General features: G+C 40.0%; 1 protein-coding gene across 1 annotated transcript in view; it reads left to right on the forward strand.

The window, feature by feature from the left end:
• Window positions 1-18,157, forward strand: part of LOC108573708 (neurogenic locus Notch protein-like) — a gene marked incomplete at its 5' end in the record, with an annotated part of 181,946 nt that overhangs the window by 65,574 nt on the left and 98,215 nt on the right. The window contains one exon of the mRNA XM_017936181.1: window positions 6,692-6,887. Within this exon, the coding sequence (XP_017791670.1) occupies window positions 6,692-6,887 (196 nt within the window). The remainder of the gene's footprint in view (window positions 1-6,691; window positions 6,888-18,157) is intronic.

Genomic DNA, 18,157 nt, shown 5'->3' on the forward strand with positions numbered 1-18,157 from the left:
GGGTCCTTATATACCTGCGGTACCCTCTCCCCAAAGTCATTAGCAAAATCGTCGGTTAGGTCAGGCGGGAAATTTTCGCGGGAAATTTTCGCGGGAGATTCTCGTTATCGTAACACGGTATAATTTATCAATTTTTACAATTTTGTTATAAATTTATACTTCCGACAATTTGTTATAACATTGCATATAACAATTTATACGTTTTTACAATATTCTTCAATGGAAACATAGGTTTTAGCGTTCTCGTTACTTACTCGTGGTTAAATTAATTTCGTAGGGATTAAAAATCAGGTTGACCTGTGGTCGTAGATTAAAAATAACCATAGTACAGCTAAATTTATCGTGTTAAATAATTCTTCTTACACGAATGAAAAATGTATTCAACGTTTGCTTGTTACAATACCATGAAATAAATTATATTATACGTTTTCTCCACCAAACTGGACAAAGTACAACTAGTACTTATCGAAATGATTTTTCTCTCTCGAAGAAATAGAGTTTGTATAGTGAGAATGTATAAATTGTTATATGCAATGTTATAACAAATTGTCGGAAGTATAAATTTATAACAAAATTGTGAAAATTGATAAATTACAATTCTGCCTGAATTTTTGAAATTCAGAAAAACACAGGTGAACTTCCATTGCATTTAAACGATATTCTCCACCAAACTGGACAAAGTACAGTAAATTCTCTACAAGAGTCAGTAAGTTTACTGTCTCGCAACGTAAATTTAAGTAAATTAGGTTGAACTGCACAGAAAATGCACAGAACTGCACAAATAATTCATTTCACGATATTATAACAAACAAACGTTGAATACATTTTTGATTCGTGTAAAAGGAATTATTTAACACGATAAATTTAGCTGTACTATGGTTATTTTTAATCTACGACCACAGGTCAACCTGATTTTTAATCCTTAGCAAATTAATTAAACCACCAGTAAGTAACGAGGACATTGAAACGTAGTTATCCATTGAAGAAAGTTATAGAAACGTATAAATGATTCTATGTAGCGTTATAATAGATTGTTGCAAGTAATAAATTAATAATAAAATTGTGAAAATTAATAATTATACCGTGTTACAACATCATAATAGAAGAACAGAAATTTCCCGCGAAAAGTAATCGGTTTCCCGCGAAAAATAGTCGATTCCCGCCTGACCTAACCGACGATTTTGCTAATGACTTTGGGGAGAGGGTACCGAGGGTATATAAGGACCCGCTGATGTCCCGCGAAATCATTCACCCTTTATACTGGGCCATAGACACTTCGCGGCGAATTTTGACCTGAAGGTTCTGAGATGTGAATAGAGTGGTCGGGGGCTACTAGGTAGCCTAGGTCCACCCTGTACACACTCAGCCTTCTTGTAACACTTGTATACATTAGAATCAATTAGAATTTCTATTACTAATTATTAAACAAATTTTAACAATTACCGGCACTCGCTAGGCACGTAATATCAGACTTTAAATACCCGACTTCGAACTTCGGTTTAGTCATAATTCTATTAATGTTATAATAACGTATAATTTATTAATTTTCACAATTTTATTATTAATTTATACTTCCAAAAATTTGTTAAAACATTACATATTATTATTTATACATTTTTGCAAGTTTCTTTGACAAATAAGTACGTTTCAACGATCTTATTACTTTCTCGTTGTGAAATCAAGTTCGGAGGATTAAAAATCAGGTTGACCCTTGGTCGTAAATTTAAAATAGCCATAGTGAAGGTGAAATTATTATTTTAAATAAATGTTTCTATACGAATTAAGAATCTATTCAACGTTTGTTTGTTGCAATACCATGAAATAAATTGTATTATATATTTTCTCAGTTTAGACTGAATTTAAAGTTCGTAAGGATTAGAAATCAGGTTGACCTGTGGTCGTAGATTAAAAATAGCCATAGTGAAGGTAAAATTATTACGTTAAATAATTGTTTTTATACGAATTAAATATTGATTCAACGTTTATTTGTTGCAATACCGTGAAATAAATTGTATTATATATTTTCTCAGTTTAGACTGAATTTAAAGTTCGTAAGGATTAGAAATCAGGTTGACCCTTGGTCGTAAATTTAAAATAGCCATAGTGAAGGTAAAATTATTACGTTAAATAATTGTTTTTATACGAATTAAATATTGATTCAACGTTTATTTGTTGCAATACCGTGAAATAAATTGTATTATATATTTTTTCTGTTTACACTAAATTTAAAGTTCTGTTTACATGTTATAACAATTAGAATGTAGACGTTTTGCCGTTTCACGGTTTTTCCTCTGTTAATTATGTGTTTATAAATCATTTCAAACTAAAGCAGCACCATGCCCACCCTTAATTAAACCGTCTCAGTAGTTTACCGTAATTAATAATCTATTTTCGGAATTTATACGAGAATTTTTGAATTTTAGTAAATACTAGAGTCAGTGCATCGCGTATTGAAATAATAGCTTATACAGATAATCTTTTGAAATTACTCTTAATTAGGGAAAATCTTGAATCTTGTATGGAAGATGAAGATTTTCAGGAAATATTTATTTTTCAACAATGAATTTCGAATTAAACTGAAATAAATCGAGCTGTTACTACATTTTACTGACACTTGTGGAATCGACCCTACATTTTTTTTTTTACGTGGAGGTAGGCCGACTCTATGAGATTAACAATTGGCAACCAAACGGTGGCTCGCTAAAGCGATATATTATGAAATTAAATTAATCACTCAATAAGTTTTAGCGTTAGATTGCTTCCTCGATATGGCCATGGTGGTCATCAGTGACTGGAGTGCTTCATATGTTTAGAATAATTAAAATAAAATAAATGTTGTTAACTAAAAATTTTGAACGTCATAACTAGCTAAACATTATTTTCAATTGAAAAAAAAAAATTATAAAGCATAATACTATAATCCTATGCTTAAAATGTATTTTCTTGTGGCCGCCTGACAGCAACCTGTAAATCTGGCGCGACAGTGAAAAAATCTCACCATGTTAAAGAAAATTCCAGATGAAAAAAAATAAAATTAAAGAAATTGTATTTTTCTATTATGATTTGTCAAGCCGTGTAATCTCGTGAAGGAAACCGACTGCTGTAGCGTTACACGCTTGACTTACTGCGAGCGAGAATGACGCAGACCTAGGCGTAGTACCATCTATACTGTCACTTGTAGAATCCAAACTTACTGACTCTTGTAGAGAATTTACTGTATAGCGAAGCAACACAGACGGTTCAACGTCGCTGGTAACCTCGTGGTGGATGCGACAAAAAACAAGGAGAGAAAAGAAAAAGCTCACTTTTTCCGGACATTGCATGCAAGAACGTCGTTCAACTCTGGTGTATACATAGACACGCTACATTTAGAAATATTTAACTCGTTGACTGCCACGTTGGTCACCATATTGTTTCCTCGATGGGGTCACGGTGGTCATCAGTGACTTCAAATGTTTAGAATAATTAAAACGAGACTTTGAATTGAAATAACTTTGAATTAAAAAAAAAAAATTAACAAAGCATAATCCAATACTACGTTTAGAATAATACAAATTTTCTTCTGCCCCGCTCAGAGCAAAACACGTAAATCTCGCATGGCAGTCGACGTGTTAATCGCACAGTTCACACCGTGTAACCTGATGGAGCTGGTAATTAAGAGGGAGAGAAGAAAAAAAAGGGGGGCAGACGTGAGTTTATGCGCGTGATATTAAATCTGTCCATGAATAAACCGGTGCTTTAGTCACCGGAGCAACGAGAGTCCTATCGATTCACGTGGGCTGAGGTGGCGGCAAGGTTAGACGATAGAGATGAAATGATAAAAGTGTAGTGTGGTAATCGTGTGGTATTCGCATTGTTCCACTCGCATCAGTGAAAATAGCATAGAGAACGCGGTGTGTGAATCGCGTTCGAGAGATAGGTTGGGGAAAAACGTTCGCGTGATTTCGTATCATTGAGGAGCGTTAAAAATAAAACGAGCGCGGTGGTGATTGTAGAGACGGCGGCGTTGAATCACAGGAACGTTCGCTATAAATCGATCAATTAGAGAGATAATCGCGGTAATCGATGAGCTCAAAGGCGAAGTCGTCGTGACTCAGACTGAAGCTGTTACGCGGCGGGAGGAAGACAAGGATTCGCCCCGCGAATTTGTTCGGATCGCGGAAGTTCCGAGCGGGAGAGCTAAACGGGTATTTTTTACGCGGGGGCACGTGCCCCCTTGACAAATAAATCCAAGGGTAGCGGGAATTCAGAGGAATAAGACGAAGGAAGGGAGAGCGAAATGGACGGAGGAAGAGAGAAGTTTGTGCCAGCCGGATAATTGGCGGAGAGCAATGCGGCATTTCGCTGCGGCGGTACCTTTGGTCCAGTGGTTCTCATGCTTGTGTCTATAGATTACCTGCTTTTGATCTCTCGAGAGCGTCTTTTTTCACGTTTTTGTAAAAATTGAATAGAGCTGTCGTCGAATTTTTGTCGAATTCTTTGAGCGTGGTAATTAGTGAAATTGATGTTAAATATCTGGGGACAGATTCTTGAAGCTGTAAATTTAAATATTTGGGGACAGATTTTTAAAGCTAATATTTTAGATTTGGACAATGTTGTATATTTAATATGTAGGCCACGATTTTTTTCTTTTTTTAATTATTTCAGTGCAGTGTTTACTTCGTCATAAAAATTATTTCAGTGCAGTGTTTACTTCGTCATAAAGTAAAGTAAATAATGACTTCGTCATTAGCACAAAAATTTGAGCTAAAATTAAAAGAAATGGAATAAAAATTAAAATTAGTTTTGCATAGTCACTCGACAGTGCATTTCGTGTACAAAAGTTTAACCTAGAATTGTGAAAGGAGGAATGAAAATAATTTGAGCATCCTCAAACCTCCCTCGATTTCCTCTTCCGCGAATACGTCATTTTAATCGTCAGCAAGGTGAAATCCAAGAACCACTGGTTTCTCTAGCGGGTGCACTGTGCAGATGGAGGAGCAGAGACATCTTAGATCCAGGAGAGCGAACAGCGACTCTGGTAATTAGTTCCACTAATCAGTGACCTCGGAAGAGGGAGGGATAGGACTTTAGGTAGACAGCAGGACTTGGTCACCATCACCGCCATCTTAAACGATATCTCCCCTCGCGGACGGACACAAACTAGCATGAAACGTCGAGCCAATCCATCCTTGTCTTCGCCGTGATCTCTATCGATGAGATTCGTAAAAATTAGAGGATACCTGTTGACTGTCCCACATCGATCTCCTGTGCAGCAGTTAACCGCAATTAATTTAGTCCCCTGTTTGTGCTATTAATTAAATATAATCGTTAGCGTATCATGTGAGAATTAAAAAATATACTCGCAGGAAATGTTACAATTTATGCAATTTTTGGACAGACAAAGAAACTATTTCCTTAAAAATATATGCATCAAAGATTATATAGTGCTTGCAAGAAATGTTACAATTTATGCAATTTTTGATAAGGGATTTATTTAAAAAAAAAAAATACTATTCCGGAGGAACCTATAATTAATTTATTTATGCTTGATTCCTTGATACAAATTTTTCATTTTATGCTCTTCTTTTCATCGAGCTCTGTTTAAAAAACTTTTTTTAAGTTTCGTATTTATGAACTCTCATTTGAATTCCTAGCACCAAATGCCTTGCGTCTAGACACGGGGCTGCCATGCCCCACATTGACAAACGGAATACACCCCTTATCCTTCTGCTTTCCTTCCGCTCCCCTAGCAATCGTCTTGCAACCTCTTCAGTAACAGCTGCCGTGCCTTCGTTTATCTACTTCATTGAACAACTCGAAGATAGAATTTCTACGTGGACGAATCATTCATTCGAGACGCAATAGCGTCGGGTATAGTTAGAACAGGTTTATACATATAACTGCACGTCTGTCCTCTTTGTTAAATTGAAGGTAATTTACATTAAGAATCGATACCAAAATTTACAAGTATATTAAAATTACAAAATCTTGGGGACAGTTACGCATTTAAAAAAGAGAACAAAAATGCCCTACGAATATAAAAATTCTTGTGTGAAATTTTCCCAATGACATCATATGCATTAATATGCTTCAAAAAAATTTTTACCTTAACTCTTTATAATTCCGTAATTCTCCTCTTATGAGAAGTAAGATTACTGTTAATTGCACTTTCTCATTTTAACGAGAGAGGTGAGAATCAATCATTATTATAGATATATCAGCAATAACAATACAATTTTTATTTGAATTCTATTTAAAAAATTTCTCTTCTTTTGCATCTATGAAAATTTCTTGCAAATATGCTGATCTAAATTAAAGTAGATAAATAATAAATGCGGCACAATAGTATCCATGATTAGCAGCTGAAATAAAACTTACAAAGTCCAGATAAATACGAAAATTAAATAGCAATAATTCTGTACAATTTATTTACAATAACAATTGCTCGTGAAAGATCGGAAACGAAAAGTTGCACGTAGCCAAGTTCAAATGCAACCGGACCACAAACCAATTCTCAACATTCTTTCCTCTCTCTCCGCGACGGAGAACGGAGAACAAAGTGCTCGGCGGACGTCGGCACGATTTTCTCGCGATTCGATTTATAGAGCCTCGTCCGAGATCCCCGGACGATACGGTCCACCGTTTTCACCGTTAAAGTGTAAGAGCCTCGCTGTATACCACTCGTTCTTTTTTCTCTCTTCTGTTCCAGGCGAGCACTGCGAACGACAAGACCACTGCGCCTCGTCGCCTTGTCGAAACGGGGCCGAGTGTCTGTCGTTGGAAGACAGCTACAAGTGCACGTGTGCACCCGGCTTTACGGGGCCGAATTGCGCGGACGACATCGACGAATGCGACAGGAACCCGTGCAGACACGGCTCCTGCAAGAACATTCACGGATCTTACAAGTAAGTCGAACGACATCGTTAACGGGTCCCTCCCCTCTATTTTACATATCTTCTTTGAACGTAAATTGCGGTCTCACGCCGGTTTCGGCGTTTTCGATAAAACGAAGACGCGACTCAATTTCGCGCCGGTTATCTCTTTTCTTCCTCTTCTTCTTCGTGCATCGTCGTTTCCCCTCTTGCTTCGTCGTTCAGCCGGAGAGATTCGTATCGTTACGACTCCGTACTTAACATAAATTTTTATCACCGATTCGCGAGATCGTTATCTCACCGGGTAGCCTTAGCTCCGGCGAGGATACTACGGTGCGAGAGGCAGATTTTCGGGTTACGCGATCGAGAAATTGACCGGACCTTTAAAGCTGTAAATTTGTGTGACGTACGTGTGGCATGGTCAACGGCATGTTTATGCCGGTGGATTCGATTTTGTGTCGCGAAATTCAGGTAGTCGGTCTTGTTTTTAAATTATCGTGGGTTTGATTGTTCAGGGGCAAATTGTAACGTGAGATCGTTGATATTCTGCGTTAGGTGAGGATAATTGAACAATTGACCACTCTGGAAATTTCTCTCTTTAGAAACTCCAAGTTTTCGCTCCTCTTCATTGAGATAACTTAGACGATATTTTCACCTATCGTCTTTGCAAAAATTTCATTTAAGAGTTTCTTGAAAATTTTGAAAAGAAGTTTGAAAATTTAGAAAAATAATTGGAGCATAGGGAGAGATAAAAAGAGAAGAAGCGAGGAAACGTAATTGAAATCGTATAAAACTTTCTACACGAGCATAACGAGTGTCCTAATACTCGTGTACGCCATAGTCTACTATAGAAACCTGGTACAGAAAGACGTAACACTACGTCAACGACTGCGAAGATGTTGACAAATCGATGGACAATTTCCATTCGAATTGAAACGTCTCAGCTGAAATAATCGAAAAGTTGGAGTAGAAAACGAGTTACAACGAGGCAGATGTAGTCGTCCCCTCTCTTCCGACGCGGAACTCGACGAGGAACTGAAAGAAAAAGGGAATGGTCAAGCAGGTCGCGTCGACCCCTCGAAATATCGCCGCGGACGAGCGAGCGTGGTGATGAGGGCTCGGAGAACCGCGGTAGTGTCGTTCGTCTTTGCTGCAATTACCGATTGAGCACGGACGCTCGAACGTGGAGCGCATAACGACGGTCGAACAACGAGGATTCATCGAGTCGATCCCACGGCCCATTACGGATTTCCTCGTAATTCGACGTTGCGTAGATTCAAAAATCACCACTGTCTCGCCTGAAGGCGTGCGCCTTTTTCGAACGGTCCTCCGACTCGCGGAGTCAAGCGTTTCGAGAACCTTTCACGAAGAAGGCGAGTTGCAGAAAGTGAAAATGAGGATTTTACGCGGCTGTCGCGGGAATTCGTGTATTACGCGACTCGGTACGAAGAAAAATCGAAGTTATCTTGAATAGAAATGTCTGTCAGGTTTAGTACTTCACTCTACATACCGGGTGTCCCAGTTTTTTCCGATCGAACTTTGTCAAACTTCGTCAGTATGTTCTATAGGCATAGGTAAGAAGAAATTGTTATATGAACATAAGTCGTTTGAAGCTTCTTTAAGAAGTTATAGCAAAAGTACGAAAGACGAAGGGAGCGGTAACGAACTATGATACAAGATAATTATTTAACAACGTCAGATCGCGAAGACAGCTTGCATAAATTCTTTATCTCGTTCGCTCGTTCGATTAACTGAACCAGAATATCGTCAACGATGTACAATACCGAGGACCAAGCACCTGGACTCATAATTAAATCAAGAATAGAATGCAGCACGCAGACCGTGACAGAACATCCGCAGCAACTTGCAAACTTAATTTGGCATAGTAACAAGAATCCCCAAGCTCAAGGATCACCGGTCCATGGAGGGTCTCCTTGAGGAGCACACATGGTGGAGCAAGTTTCGTGAAGGGAGCAGCCATAAGCAGGGGTAGCGAAAAGGAGGATTTTTCGACGGAGAAAAGAGATGGGAGCGAGAGAGAGAGAGAAAAGAAGATGAACGGTGAAAAGGAAAAAAGAAAAAGGAAAGGGGATATTGCGGAAAAGAAACGAGCTCACCAAAAACTGGTTCCAGGCGGGGGACTTAAGGCCGGGCGGCGAGGAGAACATAAATCCGCGCTTTGTTGAGATCGAGTCGAGATTAATCGGGGCCCGAGTCGAGCTGACTGCACGAGAGCAGATAATGTCGCTGGGCCCTACATTATATTGAATTATATCGGCTCGACGCCGGTGGCTGTAAGTGTACACGTACACGTACACGGTCTTACCTTTTTGTTTCCTTCGTCAGGAGCGAGAGGAGCTTTGTCGGCCTGGACGAAATCGTATCTCCGCCCAGGCCGTCTCTCATGGACATCTTCATTTTTGTATCTTTTGCGTACCGGACGTGTCGATTCACCGTGAATTTCCTCGAGACGACGAGCCGCCTCTCTACCTTTGTTCGCTTCCTTCCACGGACCACGTCGACACCTTCATTCTTGAAAATTCGTTCCTGGCAGAGGCAATATCGCCTACGACCTCGCGTCCTCCGTAATCGCAGAAGCGGGAGTATATTGCAACCGAACCGCCGCGATATTTCCTCCGTAGGATACGGGCAAGGAGGCGCGGAAAAGAGAGGATAAAAAGGTACGCGACGCTAATGCCAGCGCGCATCCTTAATTGAACGGTATCTGGTTAACACGGACGAGGCAAACTTGTAGTTGGATAGGAATAATCGAGCTTTAGCCGGCTAATAAATATCGGCGAGGGGTTAATCGCGCCGCTACCCAATAATTCCCTTTAACGCTGTTAATCCGCCTCTGCCTGTAGACCCTGTAACCTTTCCTCAGCTGCATAGTTAACGCCGCGTATATGCATCGACGTGTACGTATGTATATACGCGCAGCTCATTCGGTTCTGGTATTAAACGACATATACCGGGTGTCACAATTTCTTCCTATCGAACTTTGTCAAACTTCGTCAGTATCTTATATGGGTATAGTTAAAAAGAAAACGTCATATAGACATCGGTCGTTTGTAGCTTCGTTAAAAAGTTATAACAAAAATACGAAGGAAATGGAAAACGAGCTTACGGTTACTAAGATATAAGATAAGAATGACCCTGGCAAAAGCTACATTGCATATAACATTTTTCTCTTACTTATACCTGTAGAACGTACTGACGAAGTTCGATAAATTTTGATTGGAAAGAACTGGGACACCCGGTATATACCTAGGAGCGTACCTTTCTTCACCTGTTTTCTGTATACCTGTGCTCGCGTAACTACGCTAGGAAGAAGATTCCGTAGATGAGCCTGGCAAGAGAAAAGGAATGGGATTTTCCTCCTCTCTTCCTTCCGTTCTTTCTTCGCTGTCGCGACCCTTTCCCCCCCTTTCTCCTACGCCAATCTCTGTTACGCGGCCCGAGAAGCAATAATGTTCAATTGGGTCTAATAAAGACTTTGATGTGGCATGCCTGACCGCCAGGTGGTGCTGGTACGAGCTACTATGTTATTAAATAGTTACGTTGAATCGGTGGCCAGGCACGCTGGGGACAGACACTTGGCCGGAACGGCTTCGTGGTCCCAGGATAATTAATCGAATCCTTAACGTGAAATATTCCGTATCGCGAGCTTACTCGGCGATGGCCGATAGTGGCGGACTGGTGTATAGTTAGTCGCTGTTAAATGTTGTTATTACATTTGACCGGTTTTCACTGCGATCAGAGATAATAAAATTACACATTTTAGTCAATTTCAGGAATAATCTGCTGCACGAGGGTACCTCGATTTTTGTGGCTGCAATTTCAGTTTTAAGTTAAACTTTTCTCAATATAAAAAATATAGTAAATATTACTACCGAAATTAAATGAAACAAAATCGCACCCGGTCGATGAAGTGTTAAAAGAAGAAATTCACTCGAGTTTGCAAAACTGCTGCAAGTTACTCTTCGCCCGCGTAATCATTAGAATCCGTCTAACCGTATTAAAATAGTAGCAACGCCGAGGAAGGCTCCCTATAATTTCAAGGCTCGAGCTCGCCCGTAAAATTTCCCTTCTATTTCACGTTTCTAACATTCAGGAAGGAAGCGAAGGGCCCTGTTTTCGTGGCCCGGCAATCACTGTCCGCACGACTACACGCGCGAAAAAGAGTGCACGCGCTCGGCTGCGCTTGTGCGCGTGCTCGGGACAGGATGTGATTTATGAAATGATCTCCCTGAAGTAGTATTTAATTGAGCGGAGGCGAGGCAAAAGGAAGAGGAGGACGAGGTTCGGTGTTCCTTAACCCTCCTCTGGATGGATACGCAGCGGATCTTGATAAAGTGCGGCCTCCGCAGCAATTTCGGACCTCGCAGCGATTGACCCCACAGGGTCGAATTCTTCGCGGCTTCTAAGCCGAGGCTCGCACCTGGTTCAACCCCTTGTGTATTCCGGAATGTGTCCACACCTGTTGCCCTCACCTTGTTCCCATCAGCGGTACGGCTTCTTCGATCGCGAGCCAAACATCCTTTCACCTACGAAAATTTCTACCTGGTACTCCGACATTGGCCTGCTTCCCTTTCTCTTCTCTTCTTTTTGCAATTTTTGCACCTTGTATACTCAGGTTGCTGCGAATCGTAGTTGAACGAAAAAAGAATTTTAAATATAGAATTTTTGGTGTTTTTTTGGTGGAAAAGTTTCGAGTAGGGTATTTCAAATTTTGAGAAACGTAAAGGAGCAAATTTGACTTTTGTTGAAGTTAAAAGACAACAGGACATACGTACTAAAAGACACTTTTAAGTTGATAAGGTTTTTTTTTAATAATTTTGACAATCTCAGTGTTTCCTTTATTTAATATAAAACGTGTAGATTACTTTTAATTCTACTTTCAACGATGCAACTTAATCAACACAATTCCATAATTCTTAATCGATACAAAAATCGTAAGTCCAGCATTGCTGCAGTACACACCAATCCACTCACACAATTAAAATAAAAAAAGTTAGACTAAGTCTCTCTTACAAATACCATAGATCCCTCAATTCTCAAGAAACCAAATCACCCCAAAAAATTGATCAATTCCTCATACCGCTGATTCCATTTCTCCATGCACACTCAACTCTGTTCCACCGCGCGAACCTCGCGAAAAGCCCAACGAAAGGAAATTTCGTGTAACGATCAGGGAACGTAGAGACAAACGTAGCAATAGCAGCAGCAACAGCATCAGGAGGCCACCGCGAACAAACGATCCACTTAAATTACACGGCCGTTGCGTTCTCGGCGCGCTTTTCCATGCTCGAGAGCAGAAAATTAAAGGCGGCCGCGATCGGCTATGTATGTTAATGCTATCAAGATCTGTTGCCCGGCCGTTGTTAACCTTGAAGCCTGAAGCCAGTGGAGGAAAGTAATCTAACGCGTGTGTGTGTCTGTTCTCATAGCCTTGCTATCCGTTCCTATGGTAGCTCCTCTCGCTGCTGGAGAATGGTATCTTGGTGGCTGGGATGTCACGCGTCTCTCACAATATTATATTCATACGTTGTGTCGAGGTGTGTGCTGGTTGTGACCACGTCACGTACCAGGCCAGTTTCTGAACGATCCGTGTAGATCGGTCAGAGCTCGTCTCTGAAGTCGTTTCCACGCAATAAGGGAAGCCTAGACGAGGTCAGCCGGGTCGAGAGCGAGCGAGCGAGCGAGCGGTGAAGCCGGGCCCGTTTCTTCCGTGGAAACGACGCAGAGGGAGGAACAGGGGAAAATAAGAATCTCGAACGATTCGAAGAACCCGTTTCTCGACCGCGACACCAAACAACCGACCGATATCTACGTGCCGTGAATACCGGCAACCGGGATTTTCGAATTTCGCCGAAATGCCAGAGCGTCAGGATCTCCTGGAGGTCCATTAAGAGGCTTCGACTATGCGGATGGAATATGAAAATCTTCAGCTTGGCTTTTGTTTTTTCTAGCGTTAGATAGTGTTCTGATACGCATCGAGAGCTTGAATTTTTTGGATCGTGTTGGAAAGCTTCGGTGGAGTTGGTTCTTGGAGGTCCTTTACGTGCTCTGAATACAAGGATTCGAGGTGTAGTGATGATCTCGTGATGCTTTGGCTTGTGTGGGCATTTTGGGACGGTTTATGGCTTGTCCTGCGCCTCTTGGCGAGGGACAAGCACCAGACCCAAGTACCCATCGGTTCGGTCCAGCGATATCTTTGTCATTCGACGAGAGTCGGTTCTTAGCTTCGGTAATAGACGGACGTCGAAGAGTCCGAAATAAACTACTTTGCACGACATCCAGATTTGAGTAAAGTTCATTAGACCACCTCCTACACTTGTGAGAAATTAGGGTGACTGAGATTAGGTACAATAGATGAAATGCAATTTTTCTGAGATTTTATTCACCCTTTGAAATTATTTAAATTGTGTGTACAAATTTTTTGTACACCATTGTAGCTAGAGAAGATGATTATTAATAGGTGACTTGTGATAAAATGCATAGGAATTGTGCTGGAATAGAAAAGTGCCATTTTTTTACACCATTTCAATTAGATTTTCTAAATAAAAATAAAAGTATACAAATTTTCTCGTACTACTGTAGCTAGAGAAAATAATTATGAATAGGTGACTTGTGATAAAATGCATAGGAATTGTGCAGGAATCGAAAAGTGCCATTTTTTTACACCGTTTGAATTAAATGTTTTTAAATGAAAATAAAAGCATACAAATTTTCTCATACCACTGTAATTAGAGAAAATAATTATTAATAGGTGACTTGTGTTAAAATGCATAGAAATTGTGCAGGAATAGGAAAGTGCCATTTTGTTGGTTAATGTTTTTGCAATTATTCACTCTTTGACGCCATTTAAATTAATTTTAAAAGTAAAAATAAAAGTATACAAATTTTCTCTTAGCACCGTAACTAGAGAAGATACTTATTAACAAGTTACCTGTTTTACATGACTCACCCTGTATAGTGTAAAGCAGCTTTAAGCTGTTGGTTAAATCGAAGAGTATTATAAATCACTTAGCACTGTTACGTGATACCATTTTCATTTGTTTATATATATTACGTTTGATTGATACGACAAATCTTTCTGCGCTCGCTTTCAACTTTCTCTTTAAATCGATAGCGTCCATTACAGAAAGCAGATGCCGGTGATTCTGTTTCTGTCAGCGAACGTATTACACTGAAAACTATCATTAGTTTCCACGTGGCTCGCTAACAACGTTGTTTCCCCCTTACAACTTAAGCACAGTTTCAAACAACGATATTACAAATACAAAATTACCTCGTGGATCTTTACCAAAACAATATCTACCGTCGATTTCTCTCAACGCCAAATCTCCACGTGAAGTTTCGTTAAATCTCGAAGAACAGTTCTGCGATTGCCAGTCGCATTAATCTTATCCGGAGTCGGTGTAACTGTCGTTGCTTCATTAACCATTTCTCTACCCACTTCCTATTACGTGTAAATGATATTTTACCGTCTGATGGTAACTGGATGCACGTTCGGCAAAAATCCCCACGTTGCAACGATTGCATAATTGCGAACCGGCACGTCGAAAAAGTAGCTTCAGTCTGTGTGCCGATGGTTGGGTCGCGTTGGAAAACGTTTTTCAACGAGAGAATTCGCCGCGTTAGGCGTGTCAAGTTAATCCGCGAATCACCGTGTAGCAAAGTGGATTTGCAACCGATTCACGGTGTCTCTCGAGCATTTCCACGCCAGGCTTAAGATTAAAAACGATTGTCACGCGACTTGCTGCAGCACCGCCGAGGGTAGCCCCGCGATTCGCAGTCTGTCACGAGGATGACACACACGGAATGGATTACAGCACGTCCACGTCGTTCTGTACGCTCAACCTTTTCTCGTTCGTGGATGCACGTGAATATACTTACGGTTGAGAGAGAGAGAGAGAGATAAAAAAAGAGGCTCATAGATGCGGTCGATGACCGAGATAACGACGACTCTTGTAAAAGGTAGCAGACGGGAATCTCTTCGGTACTTCATTGAGAGAAGAAAAAATGAAGAGAGGAGGTGGAATTGTGACAAACTGGACAGTCCGGATGTGAGAATTAATTACGCGAACGGCTACGAACCACTGTCGAGAATTAGATCATTCCTTAGATTAGGGAATATTTATCGAGATTTGTGTGTGTGAGTGATGTCTGGTTGTTTTATTGTTACTTATCGGGGACGGTGAACTTGGGTGCATGCTTGAGGAAAATGGAACTTTTGCTTAGTGCGGATTGTGGGGGTAAATTTGTGTTTAGTACTTTAGTTCTTGTGTTAGTGTGAAGTTTTGATAATATTGTAATTTAAGTATTTTTTAAATATGTCTGATTTGAATTATTCGCTAATTGCGAAATCTAATTGTCTGCTGGCCTCTGTCTCTATCTCTGTCAAGGATTGGAAGGCCTAAACTAAAAAAATTATGTTTTTAAATTAATTTCAAAGTTTCAAATTAATTTTCAATTATTTAATGTTTCAGAAACGTTTAAAGTTGATTCCTCTTTCGGTAAAAATCGTCCCCAATAAAAAAAAAAAAACAACACCCATTTTTCACATCTGACGAGCAATTCCCCTTACAAAAAGTAACCCCATTTCGACGTGCAAATTGTACCTTGACACACATAAACAACAGATTAACGCGTTCAAAATCGAAATTGCGATAGCTCCATTGATGAAAACAGTCGACGGCCGTATTCGGACCGGTGACCTTAATTTTACCCACACCGTAATACGCAACTGGTATCTTAATTTACTTTTCTGACTTCGCGCCACTTAACCCGTTCTTCTCTCTCTCTCTATCTCTCTCTGTATTTCAACGGAACGAGAGCTACGCATATTGACAGGGGAAATTGAACGCGTGAGAGGTGGCGATGATTAATCGTGCGAAACTCGATCGGAGCTGTTAAGGTTAAATTCCGTTACACTTCTCTCTTAGAAAATGAACGATGCGAATGTTCTCTGTCCATCTTTGCTCCATATTTTCACGGACGACCGAGACAGAGCCATGTGAATCTCGTGCCTGCACGAGATTCGAGGTATCGTTAATGAAATCCGTCACGACTCGGATCCAATCTTGAGTAAATAGGTTTTGGTTGTTGTCTGAAAAGAAATTATCGACGATTGGCCAACGGCTGTGTTTAATTATCGTTACGGTATGTCGGTCGCGATTCTCACTATTTTTAATCGCGTAGAATGTCGTAGGCGCCGAAGGATAATCGCTCAATCTCCTCGGAATGGCGGCAAGGTCTACCAGGTTTTTCAGTCGGGCGTGGATCGATGATCTATAGCATTATTCGCGCCTTCGTTCTTATGGATAATAAAGACTTTCTCTGCTGGCGATTCAGCTTCGATGGAAAATTTCCTGAGACCTCGGAGAGGAGTGTGCGATGTGTGTCCGAAGGAAAATACACCGGGTGGTTAAATTGTTGGAGCCACGATACGTTTTTTCTGTAGAAATGAAATCGTAATATCGAGGCCTCCACGCTAGATCATTTTTAATTCGCGATTTCTCACTGGAGATACACGAAACAGCTAAACTTAGCTTGTATAGTTAAGAGGTAACAATAAAGTATCTTTTGCTGCAATTGCAGCCTCGATGCATTTTAAGTAATTTACTGTGAAAAATTCAAACGCCCAAGATCTGTAAACTATGGAAACTGTAGCACGTGGTTCTCAAGTGGCGATTTGCAGTACTCGTGAAAAATAACGTCCATGTGACAGACAATATTGCCTAAAGTGTTGCCAGGTGTATATTTGCGATTTGTAAACATCAGCGCTTCATAAAAAAAATAATAAGAATTCGGTGCAGCCAGGCTTTCATCTGAAAATTAATCGTTATAATGTAAAACCGTCAATTTTTACAGCTGGCTCTAATAATTTGATCATTCATATGCAAGGTGTCTCAGCTGATTTTGACATCTTGATTTTCTCGCTATCACTACTCAAAGCGAAATATGTTTCAGACGAAAGTAAACATCACCGCATCGCAAAAACTAATAAGAACTCAGCGTAACTAGCTTTTCATCCGATAATTAATGATTACAACGTAAAACCGTCGATTTCTTACTCGAATAATTTTGCCACCCAGTGTATATTCGAAACGCCGAGACATTGGTCAAAATAATTGAAAATTAGAAAAAGTTGTCAGTATGTGAGAATGAGAAAGAATGTGTGTCGTTTGAATATGAATGAAAAGGGGGAGAAATATGTTTGTTTAGTGTTGAAATAGTACGAATGCATCAGATTGTGGAGGCTGGAAAAATATTGCATCGAGATTTATTTTAACGTTGAATTTCACGGTGTAAATGGCGTTCGCGTTACTTTCGATAAGACTAGCAATCAAGCTACGATATATTAGGTATGTATACATTTCCAACGATCACCCGAAGGCACGACATTAATATGCAACTGAACACGGAACGAAGTAACAAGTGAAAGGAAACGATGTCGAATTAAATGCTTCTGCAACCATAGGCTTTACTCGCTTTTGCATATTGCTGTGCTTACTTGTCCCAATTCTTTTCGATTTGTACTGAAAAATTTCTCAGATAATTCTGCAAAAATTGCTGTTATTTAGAATATTAAAATCTACTCCAAATATAATTTTTACTTTCAATTTTTAAAAATAATGATATTTAAACATTTTTTTTCAGAATACGTGACAAATTTGTAAGACAACTTTGCAAAATTACTGTTATTTAGAATATTAAAATTTGTTTCAAATCTAATTTTCTACTTTCAATTAAAAACATAGTGTCTCAATTTTAACCTCCAGAGTTTCGAGTTTCCCTACTTTCAATTACAATATTTTCCGCTTAATACTCTGGCATTGTCTAAGATTTGCAAGTCCATCCCAGAAAACCTTTCTTCCTCTCTCATTTGATTAACAACAGTGAACTCCGGTAACGACAATTTTCGACTAAAAACTTCGAGAAAGTTCACAAGCGACGAGCCGGAGATTCTCTCCCAATTCACGTGAGAGTGAAATTTTGCGAATGGTAGAATGTTCAACAGGGAAGTTGATCGTCGAGAATCATCTGACGTAACGATTATCGAGTCCAACCAATTCAGGCAATTACGACGGTGGGAAAGCGCCCTGTGCCAGCGTTCCATTAGCCGCGTTAATCCGGCGTTATGCTCCTTACTTTACGCGCGGTGCATCCGTTTACGTCATGGCCCCGGACACACAATACTCGACGCGGAATTAATTGTTGCTCAAGTGTAACGATTAATCCTGTAAATTGGAAGTTTCGCCAGGGCCAGCCGAAAGATGAATGAATTTTGCTGA

Source organism: Habropoda laboriosa, unplaced genomic scaffold (assembly GCF_001263275.1).
Source record: "Habropoda laboriosa isolate 0110345459 unplaced genomic scaffold, ASM126327v1 scaffold126, whole genome shotgun sequence".
Lineage (NCBI taxonomy): Eukaryota > Metazoa > Arthropoda > Insecta > Hymenoptera > Apidae > Habropoda > Habropoda laboriosa.